The 22,440-nt window shown below is 49.3% G+C and overlaps 2 protein-coding genes across 2 annotated transcripts in view; one reads left to right on the top strand and one right to left on the bottom strand.

Moving 5' to 3' along the window:
* The window catches only part of TMEM8B (transmembrane protein 8B), a 73,327-nt gene extending 52,307 nt beyond the window's left edge, over positions 1-21,020 (top strand). The window contains exons 9-13 of the mRNA XM_060761101.2: positions 12,861-13,003; positions 16,893-17,071; positions 17,221-17,367; positions 18,797-18,913; positions 20,029-21,020. Coding sequence (XP_060617084.2) covers positions 12,861-13,003; positions 16,893-17,071; positions 17,221-17,367; positions 18,797-18,913; positions 20,029-20,391 — 949 coding nt within the window. The 3' untranslated portion in view covers positions 20,392-21,020. The remainder of the gene's footprint in view (positions 1-12,860; positions 13,004-16,892; positions 17,072-17,220; positions 17,368-18,796; positions 18,914-20,028) is intronic.
* On the bottom strand, positions 432-5,385 carry LOC137096158 (uncharacterized). Its single transcript, XM_067464721.1, has 2 exons — positions 3,913-5,385; positions 432-723 (listed from the first exon to the last, which is right to left on the bottom strand). Exons 1-2 carry the CDS (start codon positions 5,248-5,250, stop codon positions 628-630), a joined length of 1,434 nt encoding a protein of 477 aa, XP_067320822.1. The 5' UTR covers positions 5,251-5,385; the 3' UTR covers positions 432-627.
* Positions 21,021-22,440: the final 1,420 nt, after the last annotated feature.

The following is a 22,440-nucleotide window of genomic DNA, read 5'->3' on the forward strand; positions in this document are numbered from 1 at the left end:
TCTGCTGGGGCGCCAGTCCCCGGGGTCGTTCCTCCTCCTCATCGCTCTCCGCAGCGGCTCTCCAACTCGTCTGCGCTTTTGGACGTGCCCCGAGTCCCCGGTCACTCCTCTCCCCCGCGCTCCGCACCGACTCCCCTCGGGGTGGTTGTTCCTCTAACAGTGGGGCCAGCCGCTCCATCACCTTTGACATCATTGCGAGGGTGGTTTCCATTGATGCCATCTTTTCCTCCAGGAAATCCAACCTCTGGGGAGAGGGAAACTCTAGCCCGCTGCTTTCTCTCGTTGCTGCCTCTGCCCCTTTTACTCGCCTCTGTGTGACTCCGTTGGGCCGGGCATACGCAGTCGATGAAGCCAAGGCATTCACTCTCTCCAGCTCCTCTTCCGTGTAAGCTCACAGCAGCTGCTCCCAGAAAAGACACAGGACGCCAATCCGTAATCAATCAGGAAACTTTTACTACTGGATGCATATACACAATAAAAGCCAGGATTGGCGTACAGACACAAGTCAACCCTTATATACCCTCCCCCACATTCGAATCCCCTCTTCCCGCCTGACAATTATCCCGCGCAATATTCCCCGCCAAACCACCAACGGCCCCTCCCAAGGTCACCAGCTGCAATCCCTTATCAGTTCTCCATGTCAGGGATCCGGTTTTGTGCGCCAACTTCCAAGGCCAGGAAACCGAGTCCTGACATAATGTCCCCCTCCACCTCTTCTTCTTCCTGGAAGGGAAATATACGTCACCATTATGTTCCTTCTTCATCTAGCGGACCTTGGTATTTTTTCAATAAACTACAATGAAACGTTGGGTGTATTTTCCCCAATACCTTAGGTAGTTTCAGGGTATATGTCACTTCATTCACCTTGTTAGAAATTCTAAAAGGACCGACGTATTTGGGAGACAACTTCCGAGAGGGGGTATTTAACTTAAGGTTTTTTGTGCTCAGCCACACTAAATCCCCTTCTTCCAATTTGTCACCTACCCTCCTTTTCCGATCTGCAAACAACTTATATTTTCGCTGTGCCTCTCGCAGCGATTTTGCCACTCCCTCCCAGTTCGCCTTCATCTTGTATGACCATTCTTCCTTTCCCTCCAGTTCTTCCCCCCAACTCGGCAGTTTGGGAAAAGGGGTTACTTCCATGCCGTATACTACCTCAAAGGGGGATTTCCCTGTGGATGCGTGACAGGCTCCATTGTACGCAATCTCTGCAAACGGGAGTAGATCGGCCCAGTCAGTTTGGCATTGGTTTGTGTACGTTCTTAGGAACATTCCCAAGGTCTGTTGTGTGCGCTCGACCCCCCCATTTGTCATGGGATGGAACGCTGAGCTCAAGGTTCTTTCCACCCCCATCAATTGCATGAAACCTTCCCAGAACCTGGCTGTAAATTGTACCCCTCGGTCACTAATTACTTGGTCCGGACACCCATGCAACCGGTAGATATGTTTGATAAACAACTCAGCCAATTTCTCTGCAGATGGCAACTTAGGCAGTGCTATGAAATGTGCTTGTTTTGAGAATAAATCCATCACTGTCCATATATAGCGCTGACCCCTGCTGACTGGGAGTTCACCCACAAAGTCCATAGCAATCACCCTCCAAGGTCTTGATGGCTCTGCCACCTTTTGCAATAACCCCGTTGGCTTTTGTGTGGTTGCCTTATTTTGTGCACACGCATTACATTTGGATACATACATTTTGGTGTCACCCCTCATCCCGGGCCACCAACACTGTCGTGCCAACATTTTCAGGGTTTTCGTCACTCCCCAGTGTCCTGCCCCCTTGTTGCCATGGCATCTAATCATCATTTTTTCCCTTAGGTTGCCTGGGATATATAGCTTCCTGTGCACAAATCCCAATCCATCCTTCCATTCCACCTTTTCCTTATTTCTTTCCAGCCACTGATCCTCCCTGCATGCTTGTCTTATCTCCTCCTCCCATCCCCCGTCCTTGCTCTCAATCCCCACCAGCCTTTGACTTCGCTCCTTTTGCGCTCGGGTTTGTACTGCCATGCCCCACTGCTGTTCTGAGAATATGCTCCCCTTTGGGCCTCGTCCCCTCCCTCCATCCTCCGGCATTCTTGACAACGCGTCTGCGACCACATTTTGGTTCCCCTTTTGGAAACGCAGCTTGAAATCAAATCTGCTGAAATACTGCCCCCATCTTATTTGCTTCGCTGACAATTGCCTGGGTGAAGTGAGGTATTGTAAGTTTTTATGGTCGGTCCACACTTCAAAGGGGATGCCGCTTCCTTCTAATAAGTGCCTCCATGTCTCTAGGGCCCTCACTACCGCCAGGGCCTCCTTTTCCCACACCGGCCAGTTTCGTTCAGTTTCGCTGAACTTTTTCGAGATGAACCCGCATGGCTTTAACCTCCCTTCTGGGTCCCTTTGCATCAGGGCCGCCCCGTACGCCCAATCTGATGCGTCACAATGGATCACGAATGGTTTGGTTAAATCGGGGTGGATTAATACTGGTTCTTCAGTGAACCTGCGCTTCAGTTCTTCAAAAGCCTTTTGGCATTCAATTGACCAATCTAACTTTGCTCCCGGGGATCGTACCTTTACTGTCTCCCCCCTTCCCTTCGTCTTTAGCAGTTCAGTTAAGGGCACCGTTATCTGAGCAAATTCCTTTATGAAACCCCGGTAGAAATTTGCAAACCCGAGGAATGATTGCAACTGTTTGCGCGTTTGGGGAGGGCTCCACCCCCTGACATCCTCCACTTTTGCTGGATCCATTGCTATCCCTCCCTTGGATATTCGGTATCCCAGGAAGTCTATCTGTTCTTTATTGAACTCACATTTTGGCAGTTTTGCAAACAGTTTTGCCTCCCTCAATTTCTGGAGCACCTCCCTCACCAATTTGACATGAGATCGTCTATCACGGGTAAACACAATTACATCATCCACAAAGCAAAACACCCCGCGATACAATAGTGGGTGTAACACCTCATTAATCATTTGCATAAATGCTGATCCAGAGCCCCTTAGCCCGAAGGGACAGACACAGAATTCAAAATGGCCGAACGCGCAGGTGAACGCAGTTTTCCACCTGTCCTCGGGCCTTATGCGCAGTTTATGATAAGCTTCGATTAAGTCAATTTTCGTGAATACCCGTGCTTCCGACAATCTCGATAGTAAGTCCTTAGTCAATGGCATGGGGTAGTTGTTGGTGGTGCTCACTGCGTTCAGCCCTCTATAGTCCACGCACAGTCTCAATGAGCCATCCTTTTTGTGTCTAAACAGCACTGGGGCTCCCAAGGGTGATTCGGAGGGCCTTATAAACCCTCGGGCCAAGTTTTTATCAATATATTTCCTCAGTTCCTCCATCTCCTTGACTGACATGGGGTACAATCTACTCCTGGGCAACTTAGCGTCCTCATTGAGTTCAATCTTTACTTCGACCCTCCTAGGAGGGGGAAGCTGGTCTGCCTCCTTCTCGTCAAACACATCCTCAAAGTCTCTGTATTCAGGGGGAATTTCCTGCATCCCACCTGCCGTGTTTTCTTCCCCCTTGCAACAATTTCCTCTTTCTCCGCTCTGGAATGTGATGCTGCCTTCCCTCCAATTGATCTGTGGGTTGGCTTCTCTTAACCATGGCATCCCCAGTATCACATTGTAAGTAGCCATAGGGGATACAACGAAGGTTATGCTGCCTTCCCAGCTCCCCACTTTACATCTCACTTCCCCCACTTCAAACCGTGCCGGGGCCCCAGCCGCCACTGACCCATCTAGCTGCGAAAACGCTATGGGGCTCTGCAAGGGGGTTTTCTCACATTTCAGTTCGTCTGCCAGCTCTGGGGCCATAATGTTTCTTGAGCAGCCGCAATCCATGAGAGCTTTGCAGCTGGCCCACTTCCCCTCCCCTTCTAGCCTGATTGGGAATACTAGCATTCCTGGGCTGTGACTCACCAGATCACCCACCGGGGCCCTAGAAGGGGGGCTCTCCTCCGCTCTCTTTCCTGCAGCCGGTTTGAACCTTGGGAAATGGGATTCTCCTCCTTTCCTTTGTCTGCATTCGGCAGCCCGATGGCCCAGGCGACCGCATACATAACAAGGGCCCCTCTGCTCCTTGGGCCCTCGGGCCGGGGCTTTTCCGACCGTGCTCCTCTCCGTTCCCCGACTCTCCTCCTTCGCCCTCGTCTGCTGCGGCGCTGCTCCTTGATGCCTCTTGACCTGTGCCAAGGTCGTCTCGATGCGGCCGGCCAGCTCGATCCATCCACCTATCTCCTCCGGGTCGTCGCGGTGAAGCGCCCAGGTCAGGATTTCCTTCCGCAAGCCCTCCTTGAAGATCTGGACCTTGGTGGTGTTGGACCACTCTGGGACCTTCTCCGCCCTCAACCGGAATTCCTCCACGTACTCAGATACGGAACGATGTCCTTGGGTTATTGTTTGCAGCCTTTCCCTCGCCCGGACCCTCTCGAGCGGATCCCTGAAGCGCGCCTCCATCGCAGCCAGGAATCGCCTTGTGGATCCCAAACATGGGTCGTGCCTGGCGTGGAGCTGGACATACCATTCCGCTGCTCCCCCTCTCAGTGCCGCGCCCACTGCTCGCACTCTGCTTGCTTCCGATCCGAAGGTAAGGGCGTTATCTTCTAGATATCCCCTCACCATAGTCAGAAAGTATGCGAGGTTCCCGGCTTCTCCTCCGAACTCGATCCTCAGCTCCTCCCTCCTAGGTGGGTATGGAAGGAGCTGCCTTCCCCGGTCCTCCGCTCGCGGTGGCCCTCCCTGGAGCCCTCTCTGCTCCGGGGGCAATTCCTGACGCCCTGTGCCGCGCCCGGCTCCGGCCGGGGGCACCAGGAACGTCTGCTGGGGCGCCAGTCCCCGGGGTCGTTCCTCCTCCTCATCGCTCTCCGCAGCGGCTCTCCAACTCGTCTGCGCTTTTGGACGTGCCCCGAGTCCCCGGTCACTCCTCTCCCCCGCGCTCCGCACCGACTCCCCTCGGGGTGGTTGTTCCTCTAACAGTGGGGCCAGCCGCTCCATCACCTTTGACATCATTGCGAGGGTGGTTTCCATTGATGCCATCTTTTCCTCCAGGAAATCCAACCTCTGGGGAGAGGGAAACTCTAGCCCGCTGCTTTCTCTCGTTGCTGCCTCTGCCCCTTTTACTCGCCTCTGTGTGACTCCGTTGGGCCGGGCATACGCAGTCGATGAAGCCAAGGCATTCACTCTCTCCAGCTCCTCTTCCGCATTCTCGAAAGGGGATGCCGGTTCTCCCCCCTCCGTTGGATCTTCCTCCTGTTGCATAGGGGTACCTCACCACAGCCGTGGGATGGCACCGATGAATCCTGGCTTAATGTAAGCTCACAGCAGCTGCTCCCAGAAAAGACACAGGACGCCAATCCGTAATCAATCAGGAAACTTTTACTACTGGATGCATATACACAATAAAAGCCAGGATTGGCGTACAGACACAAGTCAACCCTTATATACCCTCCCCCACATTCGAATCCCCTCTTCCCGCCTGACAATTATCCCGCGCAATATTCCCCGCCAAACCACCAACGGCCCCTCCCAAGGTCACCAGCTGCAATCCCTTATCAGTTCTCCATGTCAGGGATCCGGTTTTGTGCGCCAACTTCCAAGGCCAGGAAACCGAGTCCTGACACTTCCGCATTCTCGAAAGGGGATGCCGGTTCTTCCCCCTCCGTTGGATCTTCCTCCTGTTGCATAGGGGTACCTCACCACAGCCGTGGGATGGCACCGATGAATCCTGGCTTAATGTAAGCTCACAGCAGCTGCTCCCAGAAAAGACACAGGACGCCAATCCGTAATCAATCAGGAAACTTTTACTACTGGATGCATATACACAATAAAAGCCAGGATTGGCGCACAGACACAAGTCAACCCTTATATACCCTCCCCCACATTCGAATCCCCTCTTCCCGCCTGACAATTATCCCGCGCAATATTCCCCGCCAAACCACCAACGGCCCCTCCCAAGGTCACCAGCTGCAATCCCTTATCAGTTCTCCATGTCAGGGATCCGGTTGTGTGCGCCAACTTCCAAGGCCAGGAAACCGAGTCCTGACATAATAATATATATACTATAACAATAATGTAATGATACATGCAACAATATGAATGTAATAATATACATATAATAATAATGTAATAATTAATATATGTAATAATATGTATGTAATAATATACATACAATAATAATAATTAAATAATACATGCAATAATATGTATGTAATGATATACATACAATAATAATAATAATGTAATAATTAATACATGCAATAGTAATAATGTGATAATTAATACATGCAACAATATGTATGCAATAATATACGTTCAATAATAATGTAATAATTAATACATGCAATAATATGCATGTAATGATATACATACAATAATAATAATAATGTAGTAAATAAGGCATGCAATAATATGTATGTAATAATATACATAAAATAATAATGTAATAATTAAGACATGCAATAATATGTATGTAATAATATACATAGAATAATAATGTAATAATTAAGACATGCAATAATATGTATGTAATAATATACAATAATAATAATGTAATAATTAATACATGCAATAGTAATAAAGTAATAATTAATACATGCAATAATATGTATGTAATAATATACATAGAATAATATAATGTAATAATTAATACATGCAATAGTATGTATGCAATTATATACACACAATAATAATAATGTAATAATTAATATATGAAATATGTATGTAATAATATACATAATAATAATGTAATAATTAATACATGCAGTAATATGTATATAATGATATAAATACAATAATAATTATAATGTAATAATTAATACATGCAATAATATGCATGTAATGATATAAATACAATAATAATGATATAATAATTAATACATGCAATAATATGCATGTAATAATATACATATAATAATAATGTAATAATATACATACAGTAATAATGTAATAATTACTACTGGTACATCCAATAATTATTAATGCAAATAATTATAGTTATAATAATAATGTAATGCTTTTAATGTTAGCTGCTTTGAGTCTCCTTATGGAGAGGAAAAAGTGGGTTATAAATAGACATAACAACAACAACAACAACAACAACAACAACAACAACAACAACAGCAACTCATTGCCTCCTTGGAGTGTAGTGGACGCTCCTTCCTTGGAGGCTTTTAAACAGAGGCTGGACGGCCATCTGCCAGGAGTGCTTTGATTGTGCTTTTCCTGCATGGCAGATTGGGGTTGGTCTAGATGGCCCATGTGGTCTCTACCAACGCTGTGATTCTGAGCGGCATCAATGTGCATTCAATGTGCTGCACCCCTGCAAAACCAAAGCAGAAATGCTGCATCCATGTTCCTTTGTTTTCCTCTCACAAAGGCTTTATTGGGCTTCTCTAGCCATGATTGCTTCTCTCTTGCAGACCCCCCAAAGAGAGCTATACTGGGGGGCAGAGGGGGGGGCAGCTGCTCCACAGCTGAGACCTAGATGTTGTGGGGAGGATGAGGATCCCTTTGTGGCTGGCTGCCTGCCTGCCTGTGGCTAAGTGCCTGCTGGAGCCTCCTGCCAAGAGCCAGTGTTTCTCTCTCTCTCCTGGGAAGGGAAGGGAGGCTGCAGAAGCGTGGCAGGGAACGTGGGGCTCCATCTGCTCCGTGCCACGGAGGGAATTCTCCCTCGCTTGTGCTGCAGGACATGGTTTCGGTGGGCGGAGAAGGCACGAACGTGGCATGTGTTGCTATGCGTTAAGGCAGCCGGGAAGAACAAGAGAAGGGATTCCTGGGCAGAGGTAATTTTCAACAGCAAGCAAACAGTATTTTGGCGCCCCCCCCCCCCGCAACCAATCATTGATATATATTTTCTGATCGTCGTGGGAGTTCTGTGTGCCATATTTGGTTCAATTCCATCCTTGGTGGAGTTCAGAATGCTCTTTGATTGTAGGTGAACTAGACATCCCAGTAACTACACTTGCCGCACTTGCTCCCTTGCCTGGCCCGCTTTGGGTCCGGAGGCGTTCCTGAAGACCCCGGCGTGTGCACCAAAAGTCACCTCTTCTCCTGACTTTCTCCTCAGCCATTGGGACCGAGAGAGAGAGAGAGAGAGAGAGAGAGAGAGGTGGAGATGCCCACCTTTCCTGAAGGAAGGCGCAAAAACAAAGGAGGGAGCGGAGGTGGGAGATACCTCCAGCCGGAGGGGCTCCCTCTCTCTCTCTCTCTCTTGGTCCCAATGGCTGAAGAGAAAGTCAGGAGAAGAGGTGACTTTTGGTGCCCACACGACCCAAGAGAGAGAGAGAGGTGGAGATGCCCACCTTTCCTGAAGGTAGGCGCAAAAACAAAGGAGGGAGCGGAGGTGGGAGATACCTCCAGCCGGAGGGGCTCTCTCTCTCTCTCTCTCTCTTGGTCCCAATGGCTGAAGAGAAAGTCAGGAGAAGAGGCGACTTTTGGTACGCACGCTGGAGTCTTCAGACACGCCTCCAGACCCAAAGTGGGCCAGGCGTGGCAGCTCCGCCCCTTGGCCCACCCGCGGATTGGGGAGAGGAGAGGAGGCAGGTGGAGTGCCGGGGGATCGGGAAAGGGAGCCGGTCATGGGGAAGGGATCGAACGCGGAGAACGATTGAGCGCCGGCTCTGCTTGCACACCCGGTGGCCAGGTGGAGCAGGAACGAGAGGGGCGAGGCGAGGCTCAAGGGCCCGGCCCCTTTGGGAAGAGGATCGCCCGGCAGCGAGGCAAGGAAGCCGAGGCTCCCCCCGGACTGCTAGGGCTGTTGTGAGCTGAGGGGGCGCTCCACAAGTGGCGGTCGAGGGGCATTTACAGAGGCGCCTCTGCGCCCCTGGCCAAAAAAAAGTGTTCTGCGACTGCTTACTTCGCGTAATGGACGAGCCGCCTCTGTTCCTGGGAGCTGGCAGGATGCATCCCCCTCAGCTGTCCCTTAGTGATGGGGAACCTCTGCATCATTATCATTATCATTATTAATAATATCCCGCTTTCCAATCTTAAAACATGGCTCAAAGCATCAGAATGCCCCTGTCTTCCTGGGGCAGTCAGGCTTCCTTTGGAGTCAATGCGCAGAGCGCCACTGCAGACGTCTCTGAAAATCCCAGATTTGGATCATTACTCCAATTCCCTTCTGCTGAGAATGAAGACACCATCCAAGCCTTCCTGATAGATGACTAACCAGCCTCTCCTTTGAAACCTCCAGAAAAGCAATCTTGACAGATTAGAGAGATGAATGGCCAAAACTAACAAAATGAAGTTCAGCAGTGACAAATGCAAGATACTCCACTTTGGCAGGAAGAACGAAATGCAAAGATACAGAATGGGAATGCCTGGCTTGAGAGCAATAGGTGTGAAAAAGATCTTGGAGTCCTCGTGGAATCATAGAATCATAGAATCAAAGAGTTCGAAGAGACCTCATGGGCCATACAGTCCAACCCCATTCTGCCAAGAAGCAGGAATATTGCATTCAAATCACCCCTGACAGATGGCCATCCAGCCTCTGTTGAAAAGCTTCCAAAGAAGGAGCCTCCACCACACTCCGGGGCAGAGAGTTCCACTGCTGAACGGCTCTCACAGTCAGGAAGTTCTTCCTCGTGTTCAGGTGGAATCTCCTCTCTTGTAGTTTGAAGCCATTCCTCCATTGCGTCCTAGTCTGCAAGGAAGCAGAAAACAAGCTTGCTCCCTCCTCCTCCCTGTGGCTTCCTCTCACATATTTATACATGGCTATCATATCTCCTCTCAGCCTTCTCTTCTTCAGGCTAAACATGCCCAGTTCCCTAAGCCGCTCCTCATAGGGCTTGTTCTCCAGACCCTTGATCATTTTAGTCGCCCTCCTCTGGACACATTCCAGCTTAGAGTCAATATCTCTCTTGAAAGTGGTCTAACCAAAGCGGAATAGAGCATGGGGAGCAGGACTTCCCTAGATCTAGACACTAGGCTCCTCTTGATGCAGGCCAAAATCCCATTGGCTTTTTTTGCCGCCACATCACATTCCTGGCTCATGTTTAACTTGTTGTCCACGAGGACTCCAAGATCGTTTTCACACGTACTGCTCTCGAGCCAGGCATTGTCCCCCATTCTGTGTCAGGCTTCCTTTGGAGTCAATGCCCAGAGCACCACTGCAGACGTCTCTGAAAATCCCAGATTTGGACCATTAGTCCAATTCCCTTCTGCTGAGTATGAAGACACCATCCAAGCCTTCCTGACAGATGGCCAACCAGCCTCTCCTTGGAAACCTCCAGAAAAGCGATCTTGACAGATTAGAGAGATGAATGGCCAAAACTAACAAAATGAAGTTCAACAGGGACAAATGCAAAATACTCCACTGAGGCAGGAAAAACGAAATGCAAAGATACAGAATGGGGGACAAGGCCTGGCTCGAGAGCAGTACGTGTGGAAAAGATCTTGGAGTCCTCGTGGACAACAAGTTAAACATGAGCCAGGAATGTGATGTGGCAGCAAAAAAAGCCAATGGGATGTTGGCCTGCATCAAGGGGAGCCTAGTGCCTAGATCTAGGTAAGTCCTGCTCCCTATGCTCTATTCTGCTTTGGTTAGACCACATCTGGAATATTGTGTCCAATTCTGGGCACCACAATTGAAGCTGGAATGTGTCCAGAGGAGAGCGAATAAAATGATCAAGGGTCTGGAGAACAAGCCCTATGAGGAGCGGCTTAAGGAGCTTGGCATGTTTAGCCTGAAGAAGAGAAGGCTGAGAGGGGATATGATAGCCATGTATCAATATGTGAGAGGAAGCCACAGGGAGGAGGAGGGAGCAAGCTTGTTTTCCGCTTCCTTGGAGACTAGGACACGAAACAATGGCTTCAAACTACAAGAAAGGAGATTCCATCTGAACATGAGGAAGAACTTCCTGACTGTGAGAGCCATTCAGCAGTGGAACTCTCTGCCCCGGAGTGTGGTGGAGGCTCCTTCTTTGGAAGCTTTTCAACAGAGGCCATCTTTCAGGGGTGATTTGAATGCAATATTCCTGCTCCTTGACAGAATGGGGTTGGACTGGATGATGGCCCAGGAGGTCTCTTCCAACTCTTTGATTCTAGGATTCTATGAAAAGAAAGGAGACTCCAGCAAACACCCAGGAAGTGGCATCTTCCATTGTCAAACAGATGAAGGCATGATGAAAATACATAATACACATATTGGAAAATATATATTGGATGTAACCATATTAGAAATAGGAGTTTAGAAAATATATGAAATCACAAAGAAAAATATATGCATGCATGAACTTCACTTCACTGGGCTTCTTAAAAGCTGCAAAATGAGATGCCTCAAGAGAGGCCAGGGTCTAGGAAAGGAATGTCAAGAGGCCTCTGGCAAACTTCAAGAGACTCTTTCCATTTTGGTACCAGGCGAAGCTTATCGTAAGATTAATGAGCTGGCCATCAAGAGGCTTCAGGAAGGACTTATCTCAAGATGGAGGGAAGCTCTTGCTATCAGTAGCCTAGTAGACACTCTGGCACAATGGTCCTCATTAATAGCAGCTCCTTAGATAAAGATGCTTAAATGAAGATTGACAGGTGTTGAAGTTAAAATATGCCATTGAAGTCAATGTAAAAGTAGCATTTTGTGACCCACATTGTTATGCCTGTATGATGCATGCATATTATTTTAAAGGGTATATAAAGCAAGGCGTTTCTTTGTTCAGTACCCTGTTTTTCCTGGACTGTCAGCAGGGTCCATATTTATTTATTTATTTATTTATTTACTTTGCTTGTATACTGCAGTTTCTCAGCCTGTAGGCGACTCAACGCGGTTCACAACAAGAGCAAAAAGTCAGTCCAACAACATATAGAATTTAAAAACCATTAACAACATAATATACAGGATAATGACACATCAATAACAACACATTAATGTCTCATAACTAGAATCGTGATCCAATTCGTCATCCATAATTCCGTTTCCTATATTCATCGTGTACATTTATTTATTATTTATTTATTTACTGCACTTGTAGACCGCCGTTCTCAGCCCTAGGGCGACTCACGGCGGTGTACAACATATAAAAACAATTTACAATAAAGGCAATATCACAAACAACAATAACAACATCACTATCAATAATACAATTACACTAAATCATTCGCGGCGTCTCATCATAGAATCACAATCCAATCTCGTTTTCAATATTCCGTTCCAATCATCATTGCCAATTGTTCTAGCACTTAGTCAAACGCCTTCTCAAACAACCACGTCTTTAGTCTCTTGCGGAATGTCATAAGGGAGGGCGCCTGTCTGATGTCCATGGGAAGGGTGTTCCACAGCTGGGGGGCCACCACCGAGAAGGCCCTATCCCTCGTCCCCGCCAGGCGTGCCTGTGAGGCAGGCGGGATCGAGAGAAGGGCCTCCCCAGACGATCTCAAAGTCCTCGTGGGCTCGTAGGCCGATGCGGTCAGAAAGGTATTTTGGGCCAGAACCGTTTAGGGCTTTATAGGCCAACGCCAGCACTTTGAATTGAGCCTGGTAGCAAATCGGCAGCCAGTGGAGCTGGTGCAGCAGAGGAGTTGTGTGCTCCCTGCGCTTCGCTACTGTTAGTATCAAGGCTGCCGAGCGTTGGTGCCAACTGAGAACAAACCGTGCTTTTTCAGACCCCAGGAACTCTCTTTGTCTCTTTTCCTCAAACCTTCTCCCTGCTATTTCAAAACAGTTCTTACTCTCTGGAAGTTTTTCCTAATGTTTAGAGGGAATCTGTTCCCCGCCACTGGGGGGTCTCCAAATCCTAGTCTGCAGAGCAGTGGGATTGGGCAATGGAAGGGATCCCCCACCCCCATCTTGCTTTGCACCTGTTTTGCACTCACACCTCCAATGCGGGCTTCTGGCTTCCTTCCTTCTTCTCTCCCTCTCACCCGCCACTTTTTTGCAGGCTGGAGCCATGTGGCAACATGACGGCCGAGGTGTACCTGCGCACGTACCTCTCCCCTTGCATCAACGACTGTGGCCCCTTTGGCCAGTGCAAGCTCATGCGCACCAACAACTATCTGTATGCGGCCTGCGAGTGCAAAGCCGGTGAGTTGGGAAGGATGTGTGTGTGTGCAAATCTTGAAGGGGAGCAAAAGCAGAGGCTTCCAGGTGCTCCAGAGTGCTCAGGGGCACCACATTCCTCTTGGACATTCTGCTTTTACTATGGAATCCTGTGAGGTGTCGTTTGGTGGGGCACCAGCCCTCTTTGGCAGAGAAAGCTGTGAAACCGTTCCAGGATTCCATAGCATTGAGCCAAGACAGTTACAAGGGGGCCAAGCTACATTAATTCTATGCACCCTAACTGTCTCAAGCCAATGGCTACCATGACAGGGCAGTGCCAGGTGCAAGCCCATGGATCCACAGACTGTGTGCTCACTCTCAGATTGGAGGTTCCTCCAAAGCCCACAAGGACCACTCTTCTGCCCCTGAGATACCCGGCACCTGCACCAACCACATGATTGGGCTGTGCACTGGACTGATTGCCTCAGGGCAAGCTATAGCAGTCAATTCAAACATTGCAGAGTCTTTTATCAGAAGTCAGCAGAGTTTTTACTACCCAGCCTCTGTGTGATGGCACAAGTGGTGCCGCCTATATGTAGAACTGTAAGTTGCAGGATTTGAATTGTTGTATCATGCCTGATTTTGCCTTTTTACCCTGTAAATGTATAGTTGGATTGATTGGTTATTTATAGCTGTCAATCAATGTTGTTTGCACCAGTTATATTAATGTATTGTCGAAGGCTTTCATGGCCGGAATCACTGGGTTGTTGTAGGTTTTTTCGGGCTGTATGGCCATGGTCAAGAGCAGTGGTTCTCAACCTGTGGATCCCCAGATGTTTTGGCCTACAACTCCCAGAAATCCCAGCCAGTTTAGCAGCTGTTAGGATTTCTGGGAGTTGTAGGCCAAAACATCTGGGGACCCATAGGTTGAGAACCACTGGTCTAGAGGCATTCTCTAGGGGCCTGTAGACCATGGCCATACAGCCCAAAAAACCCTACAACAACCCAGTTATATTGCTCCTCCTGCTCAATTGTTTGACCCCACCTCTTCCTGGAGCAGGACAGTGTTTCCTTTTTCATTCCACCATCAAACTTTCAATCAGATGGATGTGAGAGAGAGACTTGGCTCTGAAGCCCTTGATTAAGTTACCTCTGAGCACCAATTCTGAGGTTCTTACCCTTGAGATTTATGCTTCATGTTCAGATCAACCTGGACGATGTTGAGAAGTCTGTGCAAGGCTTCATTAAAATCTGCGTCTGGAGATAACTGACCAGGCGCAGAGCCTTTCCCAGGCTCGAGGCCTTGAGAATCCTCTTGCAGCAATAAGCCATCAACTGAACTGGACTCAGGCCCACATCCGTAAAACCAGGCCCAGGAAACAGACCACCATTCCCATTCCCTTCAGGAACATCTTCATGGGCGGAATCCCTATTCCCATCAGAGGAATCAACTTGAACATGAACAACATTGTCATTCCCATCATCCAAAGCAACCTGATCATTAGACACAATCACAGGCAGAACAGGCTGACATACAACAAGAGCACACATGCTTGCTACTTACTTTTATACCCTCTACTTCTCATCATCAAACAAGGACAACAGGAAATGATTCAGTTCTCGTCATGTGTGTCACATGATCAGGACTCAGCTTCTTTAGCCTGTCCCTCCAGTTCCACATCACCACCTTCTTAACCCTTCAGTGGATGTGTGTGACCACAAGTCCATTAGAACTGTATTTCCCAACCAGTAATGCTCAGTGGGGTTACAGACAATGCATTTCTACCTAACAGAATCTGTGTGGGGAAGACCCTGTCTCCCACTCCCATTTGAAAGGTTCTGTGGAGCTTTGTAAAGGGCCTCCCTCCCTCCCTTCCTCCCTGAGAGAACACCTTTGTCTGGACAGGTAGACCCAGGCCCTGCGCCTGAAGCCCCCTCCTCTTTTCTGGTATTCCACAAGGCTGTGTGTAGAGTTCTCTCCTTTACATTTTTATTTATTTATTTATTTTATTACTGTGCTTGTATACCGCCGTTTCTCAGCCTACATTGGCGACTCAACGCGGTTTACAACACTACAATAATCAACAATATTCAGTTTAAAAAGCATAAAAATACATACATAATACACAGTATTGGGCCACCAATACAAACCAATGCATCTCTTAACTAAAATCATAATCCAATTTCATCGTCTGTGATTACCAGTCCTTGATCATCAACTTCATCGCACCGGATTAGCCGAATACTTGTTCGAACATCCATGTCTTCAGTCTTTTTCGAAATACCATCAGCGAGGAGGCTGATCTTATCTCTATGGGGAGGGCATTCCAAAGCCGAGGGGCCACCACAGAAAAGGCCCTGTCTCTCGTTCCCGCCAGCCGCACCTGTGAAGCAGGTGGGATGGAGAGCTGGGCCTTCCCCGAAGATCTTAGGGTCCTGGTGGGCTGATAGGCAGAGATACGTTCAGATAGATATGTTGGGCCAGAACCGTTTAGGGCTTTAAAGGCCAACGCCAGCACTTTGAATTGGGCCCGGTAGCAAATCGGCAGCCAGTGGAGCTGGCGCAGCAGAGGAGTTGTATGCTCCCTGCGCCCCGCTCCACTTAGTATCATGGCTGCCGCCCATTGGACTAATTGGAGCTTCCGAGCCGTCTTCAAAGGCAACCCCATGTAGAGAGCGTTGCAGTAGTCAAGACGGGATGTAACCAGAGCGTGGACTACCGTGGCCAAGTCAGACTTCCCAAGGTACGGTCGCAGTTGGCGCACGAGTTTTAACTGTGCGAATGCTCCCCTGGTCACCGCCGAAACCTGGGGATCCAGGCTCAGCGATGAGTCCAGGATCACACCCAAACTGCGAACCTGCGTCTTCAGGGGGAGTGCGACCCCATCCAGCACAGGCTGTAACCCTATACCCTGTTCGGCCTTGCGACTGACCAGGAGTGCCTCTGTCTTGTCTGGATTCAATTTCAATTTGTTCGCCCCCATCCAGACTGTCACAGCGGCCAAGCACCGGTTCAGGACCTTGACAGCCTCCTTAGTAGCGGTTGGAAAGGAGTGACAGAGTTGGACATCATCTGCGTACAGATGACACCGCACCCCGAAACTCCGGATGATCTCGCCCAGCGGCTTCATGTAGATGTTAAACAGCATGGGAGACAGGATAGAACCCTGAGGAACCCCACAAAACAAAGGTTGTGGGGTAGAACAGGAGTCCCCCAGTAACACCTTCTGAGACCGACTCTCAAGGAATGAGCGGAGCCACTGCAGAACAGTACCTCCAAGACCCATCCCCGCGAGGCGCCCCAGAAGGATACCGTGGTCGACGGTATCGAAGGCCGCTGAGATGTCGAGCAGCACCAACAGGGACACACTCCCCCTGTCGAGCTCCCGACGCAGATCATCCACTAAGGCGACCAAGGCTGTCTCGGTACCATGCCCCGGCCTGAAGCCAGACTGTGCCGGATCCAGATAATCCGTGTCTACCAAGAATGCCTGGAGTTGTGAGGCCACCACACGTTCCATGACTTTGCCCAAAAAGGGGAGATTGGAAACAGGCTGATAGTTGACGAATTGAGTGGGGTCCAGTGATGGTCACCCAGACGGACATGAGGTCCATGAGGTCCATTTTTTCCACATATGACTGCACCCCCACTCGCCATAGTAATATCATTGTTAAATTTGGAGATGATACAAACGTGGTGGGGCTTATCTCTGAAGAGTATGAGCCTGCTGACTGGGATGAGGTGGACCGGCTGGTCTCACACGGTTGTGGCATTAGGGGTTGTGCAAGAGCGATTAGAATGTGGAAGGATGGGCACATTGTTTTGTAATTGTACATGTATAATGTGGTGAGGATGGTGTTTAATTCTGGTGTATGATGCACAATGACAATAAATTAATTCCATTCCATTCTCTTCTACTCTTCCGTGGTCCAGGCTGGAGCGGTTGGGGCTGCACGGACAATGCGGACGCCTTCTCCTACGGCTTCCAGCTGCTCTCCACGCTGCTCCTCTGCCTCAGCAACCTCATGTTCGTCCCTCCTGTGGCCATCGCCCTGCGGAGCAACTACCTCCTGGAGGCCGCTGTCTACATCTTCACCATGTTCTTTTCCACGGTGTGCTGGGGTGGGGGTTGGGGGTTCTCTCTGCTTCTCAGCATGCCCTGAGGCTAGTGTGTGTGTGTGTGTGTGTGTGTGCAATCGTGGCCCAAGGGTCACCTGCATGAGAGGGCTGACCTTTCCTGTTGGTCACTCCCCTCCCCCAGTTCTACCACGCCTGCGACCAGCCCGGCATCGTGGTCTTCTGCATCATGGACTATGACGTGCTGCAGTTCTGTGACTTCCTGGGGTCCCTCATGTCCGTCTGGGTGACCGTCATCGCTATGGCCAGGCTCCAGCCGGTCATCAAGCAGGTGAGAGAGGGGTAAGGGAGAAAGAGGCAGAGGGGAGGGTCAGCAGAGGCAGTGCTCAAGGAGCAACATAAGGTCGGGAAGGAGGGATATTCCCATAAGGCAGGCATGGGCAAACTTTGGCCCTCCCTCCAGGTGTTTTGGATAGCCAATACTCCAGAGGACAGGAGCAGAATTCAAAACGATCTTGACAGATTAGAGAGATGATGGGCCAAAACTAACAAAATGAAGTTCAACAGTGACAAATGCAAGATACTCCACTTTGGCAGGAAAAATGAAATGCAAAGAGACAGAATGGGGGACGATGCCTGGCTCGAGAGCAGTACGTGTGAAAAAGATCTTGGAGTCCTCGTGGACAACAAGTTAAACATGAGCCAGGAATGTGATGTGGCAGCAAAAAAAGCCAATGGGATTTTGGCCTGCATCAATAGGAGCCGAGTGTCTAGATCTAAGGAAGTAATGCTACCCCTCTATTCTGCTTTGGTTAGACCACATCTGGAATATTGTGTCCAATTCTGGGCACCACAATTCAAGAGAGATATTGACAAGCTGGAATGTGTCCAGAGGAGGGCGACTCAAATGATCAAGGGTCTGGAGAACAAGCCCTATGAGGAGCGGCTTAAGGAGTTGGGCATGTTTAGCCTGAAGAAGAGAAGGCTGAGAGGAGATATGATAGCCATGGATAAATATGTGAGAGGAAGGCACAGGGAGGAGGAGGGAGCAAGCTTGTTTTCTGCTTCCTTGGAGACTAGGACGCAATGGAAGAATGGCTTCAAACTACAAGAGAGGAGATTCCACCTGAACATGAGGAAGAACTTCCTGACTGTGAGAGCTGTTCAGCAGTGGAACTCTCTGCCCCGGAGTGTGGTGGAGGCTCCTTCTTTGGAAGCTTTTAAGCAGAGGCTGGATGGCCATTTGTCAGGGGTGATTTGAATGCAATATTCCTGCTTCTTGGCAGAATGGGGTTGGACTGGATGGCCCATGAGGTCTCTTCCAACTCTTTGATTCTATGATCTCCCATAATTCCTGGCCCTAAGGCTATGGGGACAGAGTCCATCTTCTCCAGCAGACAAGTCCTGGGTTATCTGGAACATGCCTTTCCAGGGTGAGGGCCCTGGGCAAAACAATGGCAGCACTTCATGCCAGCTTGGCATCACTTTATGCCAAGTTGCCCTCCTGCCTGGCATAAAGTGCTGCCATTCCCGTGCTGCTGAAACTGCAGCAGAGAAATCTGAGAGGTGCTCCCAATGGCGAGATGCCTTGCAGCTCAGACTTCCGACAGTTTGGATCCTCCCTGGGCCCATAACCTTTTTTTAGGAATACAGAGTGAAACAAAGTGTGGTATAAATAAATATAAACCTAATAATATTAATAGTATTATTAATAATAATGTAATCTTTCCTTGCGTCCCTCTCCCCTCCCACCTGGGCAGGTGCTGTACCTGCTGGGTGCTATGCTGCTCTCCATGGCGCTGCAGCTGGACCGCCATGGCCTCTGGAACCTGCTGGGACCCAGCCTCTTTGCCTTGGGGATCATGGCCATCGCCTGGGTAAGCGCACCACAAACAAGGGAGCAAACACACCCTGGTTCCTCACCCCTTTGGGACACCAGAGCAGTTACATTGTGATTGACAGGTTAGCATTTGTGACCAGGGGATGGGTCTTTCCAGGGGGGCACTTTGGCCCTGGAGTGTTGCACTCTGACTTTAAACACCACACAGCTGAGTAAAAATGCAAGCAGTTTATTGAAGATAATTAAAAAGTAGGGCTGGGCGGTTTCGTTCGTTAATTTCGTAATTCGTTAAAAAATTCGTTAATTTTTCAATGACAAAACGATAACAAACCAGTCTGGAGCAATTTTTTAAAAAAACGAATTTTTAAATCGTTTCGGAAATGCTTCGTATTTCGTTATTGTATTCGTTTCGTTATCGTTTTGAAGTCGTTTCGTTATTATTTCCGCATGTCTGGGGCAAGTTTTATAGTTGTTTAGGTTTTCTAAGGGTTTTTATAGTTGTTTTTGGTTTAATTAAGCTTCAGAAGTTCCCCCTGTCCCATTTGGAGGTTTTTTAGCGTATTGCGCGGTCGCGTCCGCCATTAACGAATCGATTCGTTATTGTTTCGGAAATCGATTCGTTATTGTTTTGTAAATTTTTACCATTTACGAAATTTCGTAAATATCGAACTTTTTAAAATTAAAATTTCGGAAATATTTTAAATATCGAAACGCAAAAAACCCCAAAAACGAATCGATTTTAGAAACAAATTTTTCCGTTGTTACCCAGGCCTATTAAAAAGCAGTAGCAGTAAAAAAACACTCCATAAAAATAGGTAAATCCAATTAGGTAGAAAGATAAACAAAAACAAATAATCCAGGAAATTGTTTCATCAGAGTTCATGAAAAACAGATACAGAAACTTCCAAGGTAAAACTCCAAAACTTGAATCATGAAACCAAACAAGGCACTTCACACATGAATCTATCCAAGGCAAGGCTTCCAAGGACCAGGAAAGACGTCTTGACTCAATTCCAACATTGCTTCGTCTGACTATAGCTTCTGTACTTGGCACTTTTATCCCCTAATCTACTTTATGTCCCAAGCGGGCTGGAATGGATTTCATTTCAGCCTTGACTCTGTTATCAATGTCTCCCCCTTCTCTCCCTGCAGACAGCCCGCAGCATCCGCCGGCGGCACTGCTACCCGCCCACCTGGCAGCGCTGGCTCTTCTACCTGCTTCCCGGTGCCCTGATCGCCGCCTCTGCCGTCCTGCTCTACGCCTTCGTCGAGACGGAGGAGAACTACTTCTACATCCACAGCATCTGGCACATGCTGATCGCCGGCAGCGTGGGCTTCCTGCTGCCCCCGCGGGCCAAGGCCGAGGCCACCGTGGGTGGGGGTCCCCTGGCCGGCCCGTTGCCCCCTCCCCGCCGGAAGGGCTGCGGCTACCAGCTCTGCATCAACGAACAGGAAGAGCTGGGCCTGGTGGACCCCGGGGCCGGCGTCTCCATCACCAGCGTCTGCACCAGCTGATGGCCGGCGGAGGGGCTGCGGAGGCTCTGGACGGATCTTTGCCGGGGCCACGACCACAAGGCCCCGCAGCAACTGCTGGACTCGCCATGCCCTCCTGCGCAGCCTTTGGGTCATCTCCGTTGCTGGAGACTTGGAAGGCATTCAGATGGGCAGAATACGGGCAGCCTGTGCCAGATGTGGGGTTCCTGAGTGAGGCTCAGGCTGCCAAACGCCCACAATCCAGGAGGAGGAGCTCTTGCCCTCTTTCCACCTGATCTGTGTCTCAAACGTGAACCGATCCTGCGACAGGTGGATCCCAACCAGGGATGGAGGTGGCCCACTGACCAGGCTCTTGGCTCAAGGGGCAAAGCACTCTCAGATCGGAATGGGATCCGGGACACTACTGAATGGTCTCAGCGTGCTCCCATGAATTTTGGGAGCAATGGCCCTTTCTTTCTGAACTAGACTCTGGACTGTTTCCCCATTTGCACGATGGATGGAAGGCCTGCCCTGCCCTTCCTTCACCCAGCTTCCGTGTGGGGCAGAAAGCCTGGCTGGGTGGGGAGGGCCAGGTGGGCACTTCCAGGCTGAAGCTATGCAAGGCCTCAGGTGGGGCTACCCGGAGGGGAACTGGGGTAAAGCGGGGGGGGGGGGGGGGGTTATGTCCACCCCCTTCCTCTTGGCCCCAGGCACCTTTCCCTCAAAGAATGCTGCTGGACCCACTCTGGGGCAGAAGGGTCTCTGGCCAGCCTCCTTGACCCTTCTGCCCCAGGGTCACCACCAGGAGCTGCCAAGTGGTCCTTCATGCCCCCGAGCAAGGTCCGCCCAGGGATGCCTGCAAGTCTTTGAGAGGGGGTTTCCTCCAGAAGGGATGTGTGTGTGCGTTTGGAGTGTGAGAGATAAGGGTTTGGGTTGTTGTAGGTTTTTTCAGGCTATATGTTCAGGCTATAGGTTTTTTCTGGAGGCATTCTCTCCTGACGTTTCGCCGGATTGTATTGTCGAAGGCTTTCATGGCCGGAATCACTGGGTTGTTGTAGGTTTTTTCGGGCTATATGGCCATGTTCTGGAGGCATTCTCTCCTGACGTTTTGCCTGCATCTATGGCAAGCCTCCTCAGAGGTTGTGGGGTCTGTTGGAAGTAGGAAAAATGAGTTTATATATCTGAGGATGCTTGCCATAGGTGCAGGCAAAATGTCAGGAGAAAATGCTTCAACAGAAAAACCTACAACAACCCAGCGATTCCAGCCATGAAAGCCTTCAACACTTCTTGGGATTGAGAAAATTTCCAGCTGGAGAAAGAAAGGGGTTGGCAGACCTTCCCATATGTGTTCAGTTAAACCTGGCATGGGCCAACTTGGGCCCTCCCTCCAGGTGTTTTGGACTCCAACTAGAGGCATTCTCTCCAACTAGAGGCATTCTCTCCTGACGTTTCGCCTGCATCTATGGCAAGCATTCTCAGAAGTGGTGAGGTCTGTTGGAACTAGGAAAATGGGTTTATATATCTGTGGAATGACCAGGGTGGGACAAAGGACTCTTGTCTGCTGGAGCTAGGTGTGAATGTTTCAACTGACCACCTTGATTAGCATTTGATGGCCTGGCAGTGCCTGGGGCAATCTTTTGTTGAGAAATGATTAGATGTCCTTATTTGTTTCCTCTCTGTTGTTGAAATTGTCTACATGCTTGTGGATTTCAAAGGACGAGAGGGATCCTCTCACTTCTGCAGGAGTCTACCGTATCCAATGCAGCTGTGGACACGTCTACATAGGGACCCTCAAACTCAGCTTTGCCCAAACACGAATCAAGGAACCTGAAAGGCACTGCAGACTCCTTCAACCAGAGAAATCGGCCATTGTGGCACCTCAGGTTAAGCTTCACCTTGCTCTCAAACACCACCAGACCACGGCTGTAGGATTTATAGTTTATTGTAAAGTTTCCAAAAGAAGGCAAAGGTTAAATCAATACAAAGTTCCAAAGTTCAGGTAAAATACACGGTACAGTTCCAGAAATCTTTAAGAGAAAATCAAGGTAAACAGGAACCTTGAAGCAGTAAAGCACAAACCCTGTGCCCAGC

Source organism: Anolis sagrei, chromosome 2, assembly GCF_037176765.1.
Source record: "Anolis sagrei isolate rAnoSag1 chromosome 2, rAnoSag1.mat, whole genome shotgun sequence".
Taxonomy (NCBI): Eukaryota; Metazoa; Chordata; class Lepidosauria; order Squamata; family Dactyloidae; genus Anolis; species Anolis sagrei.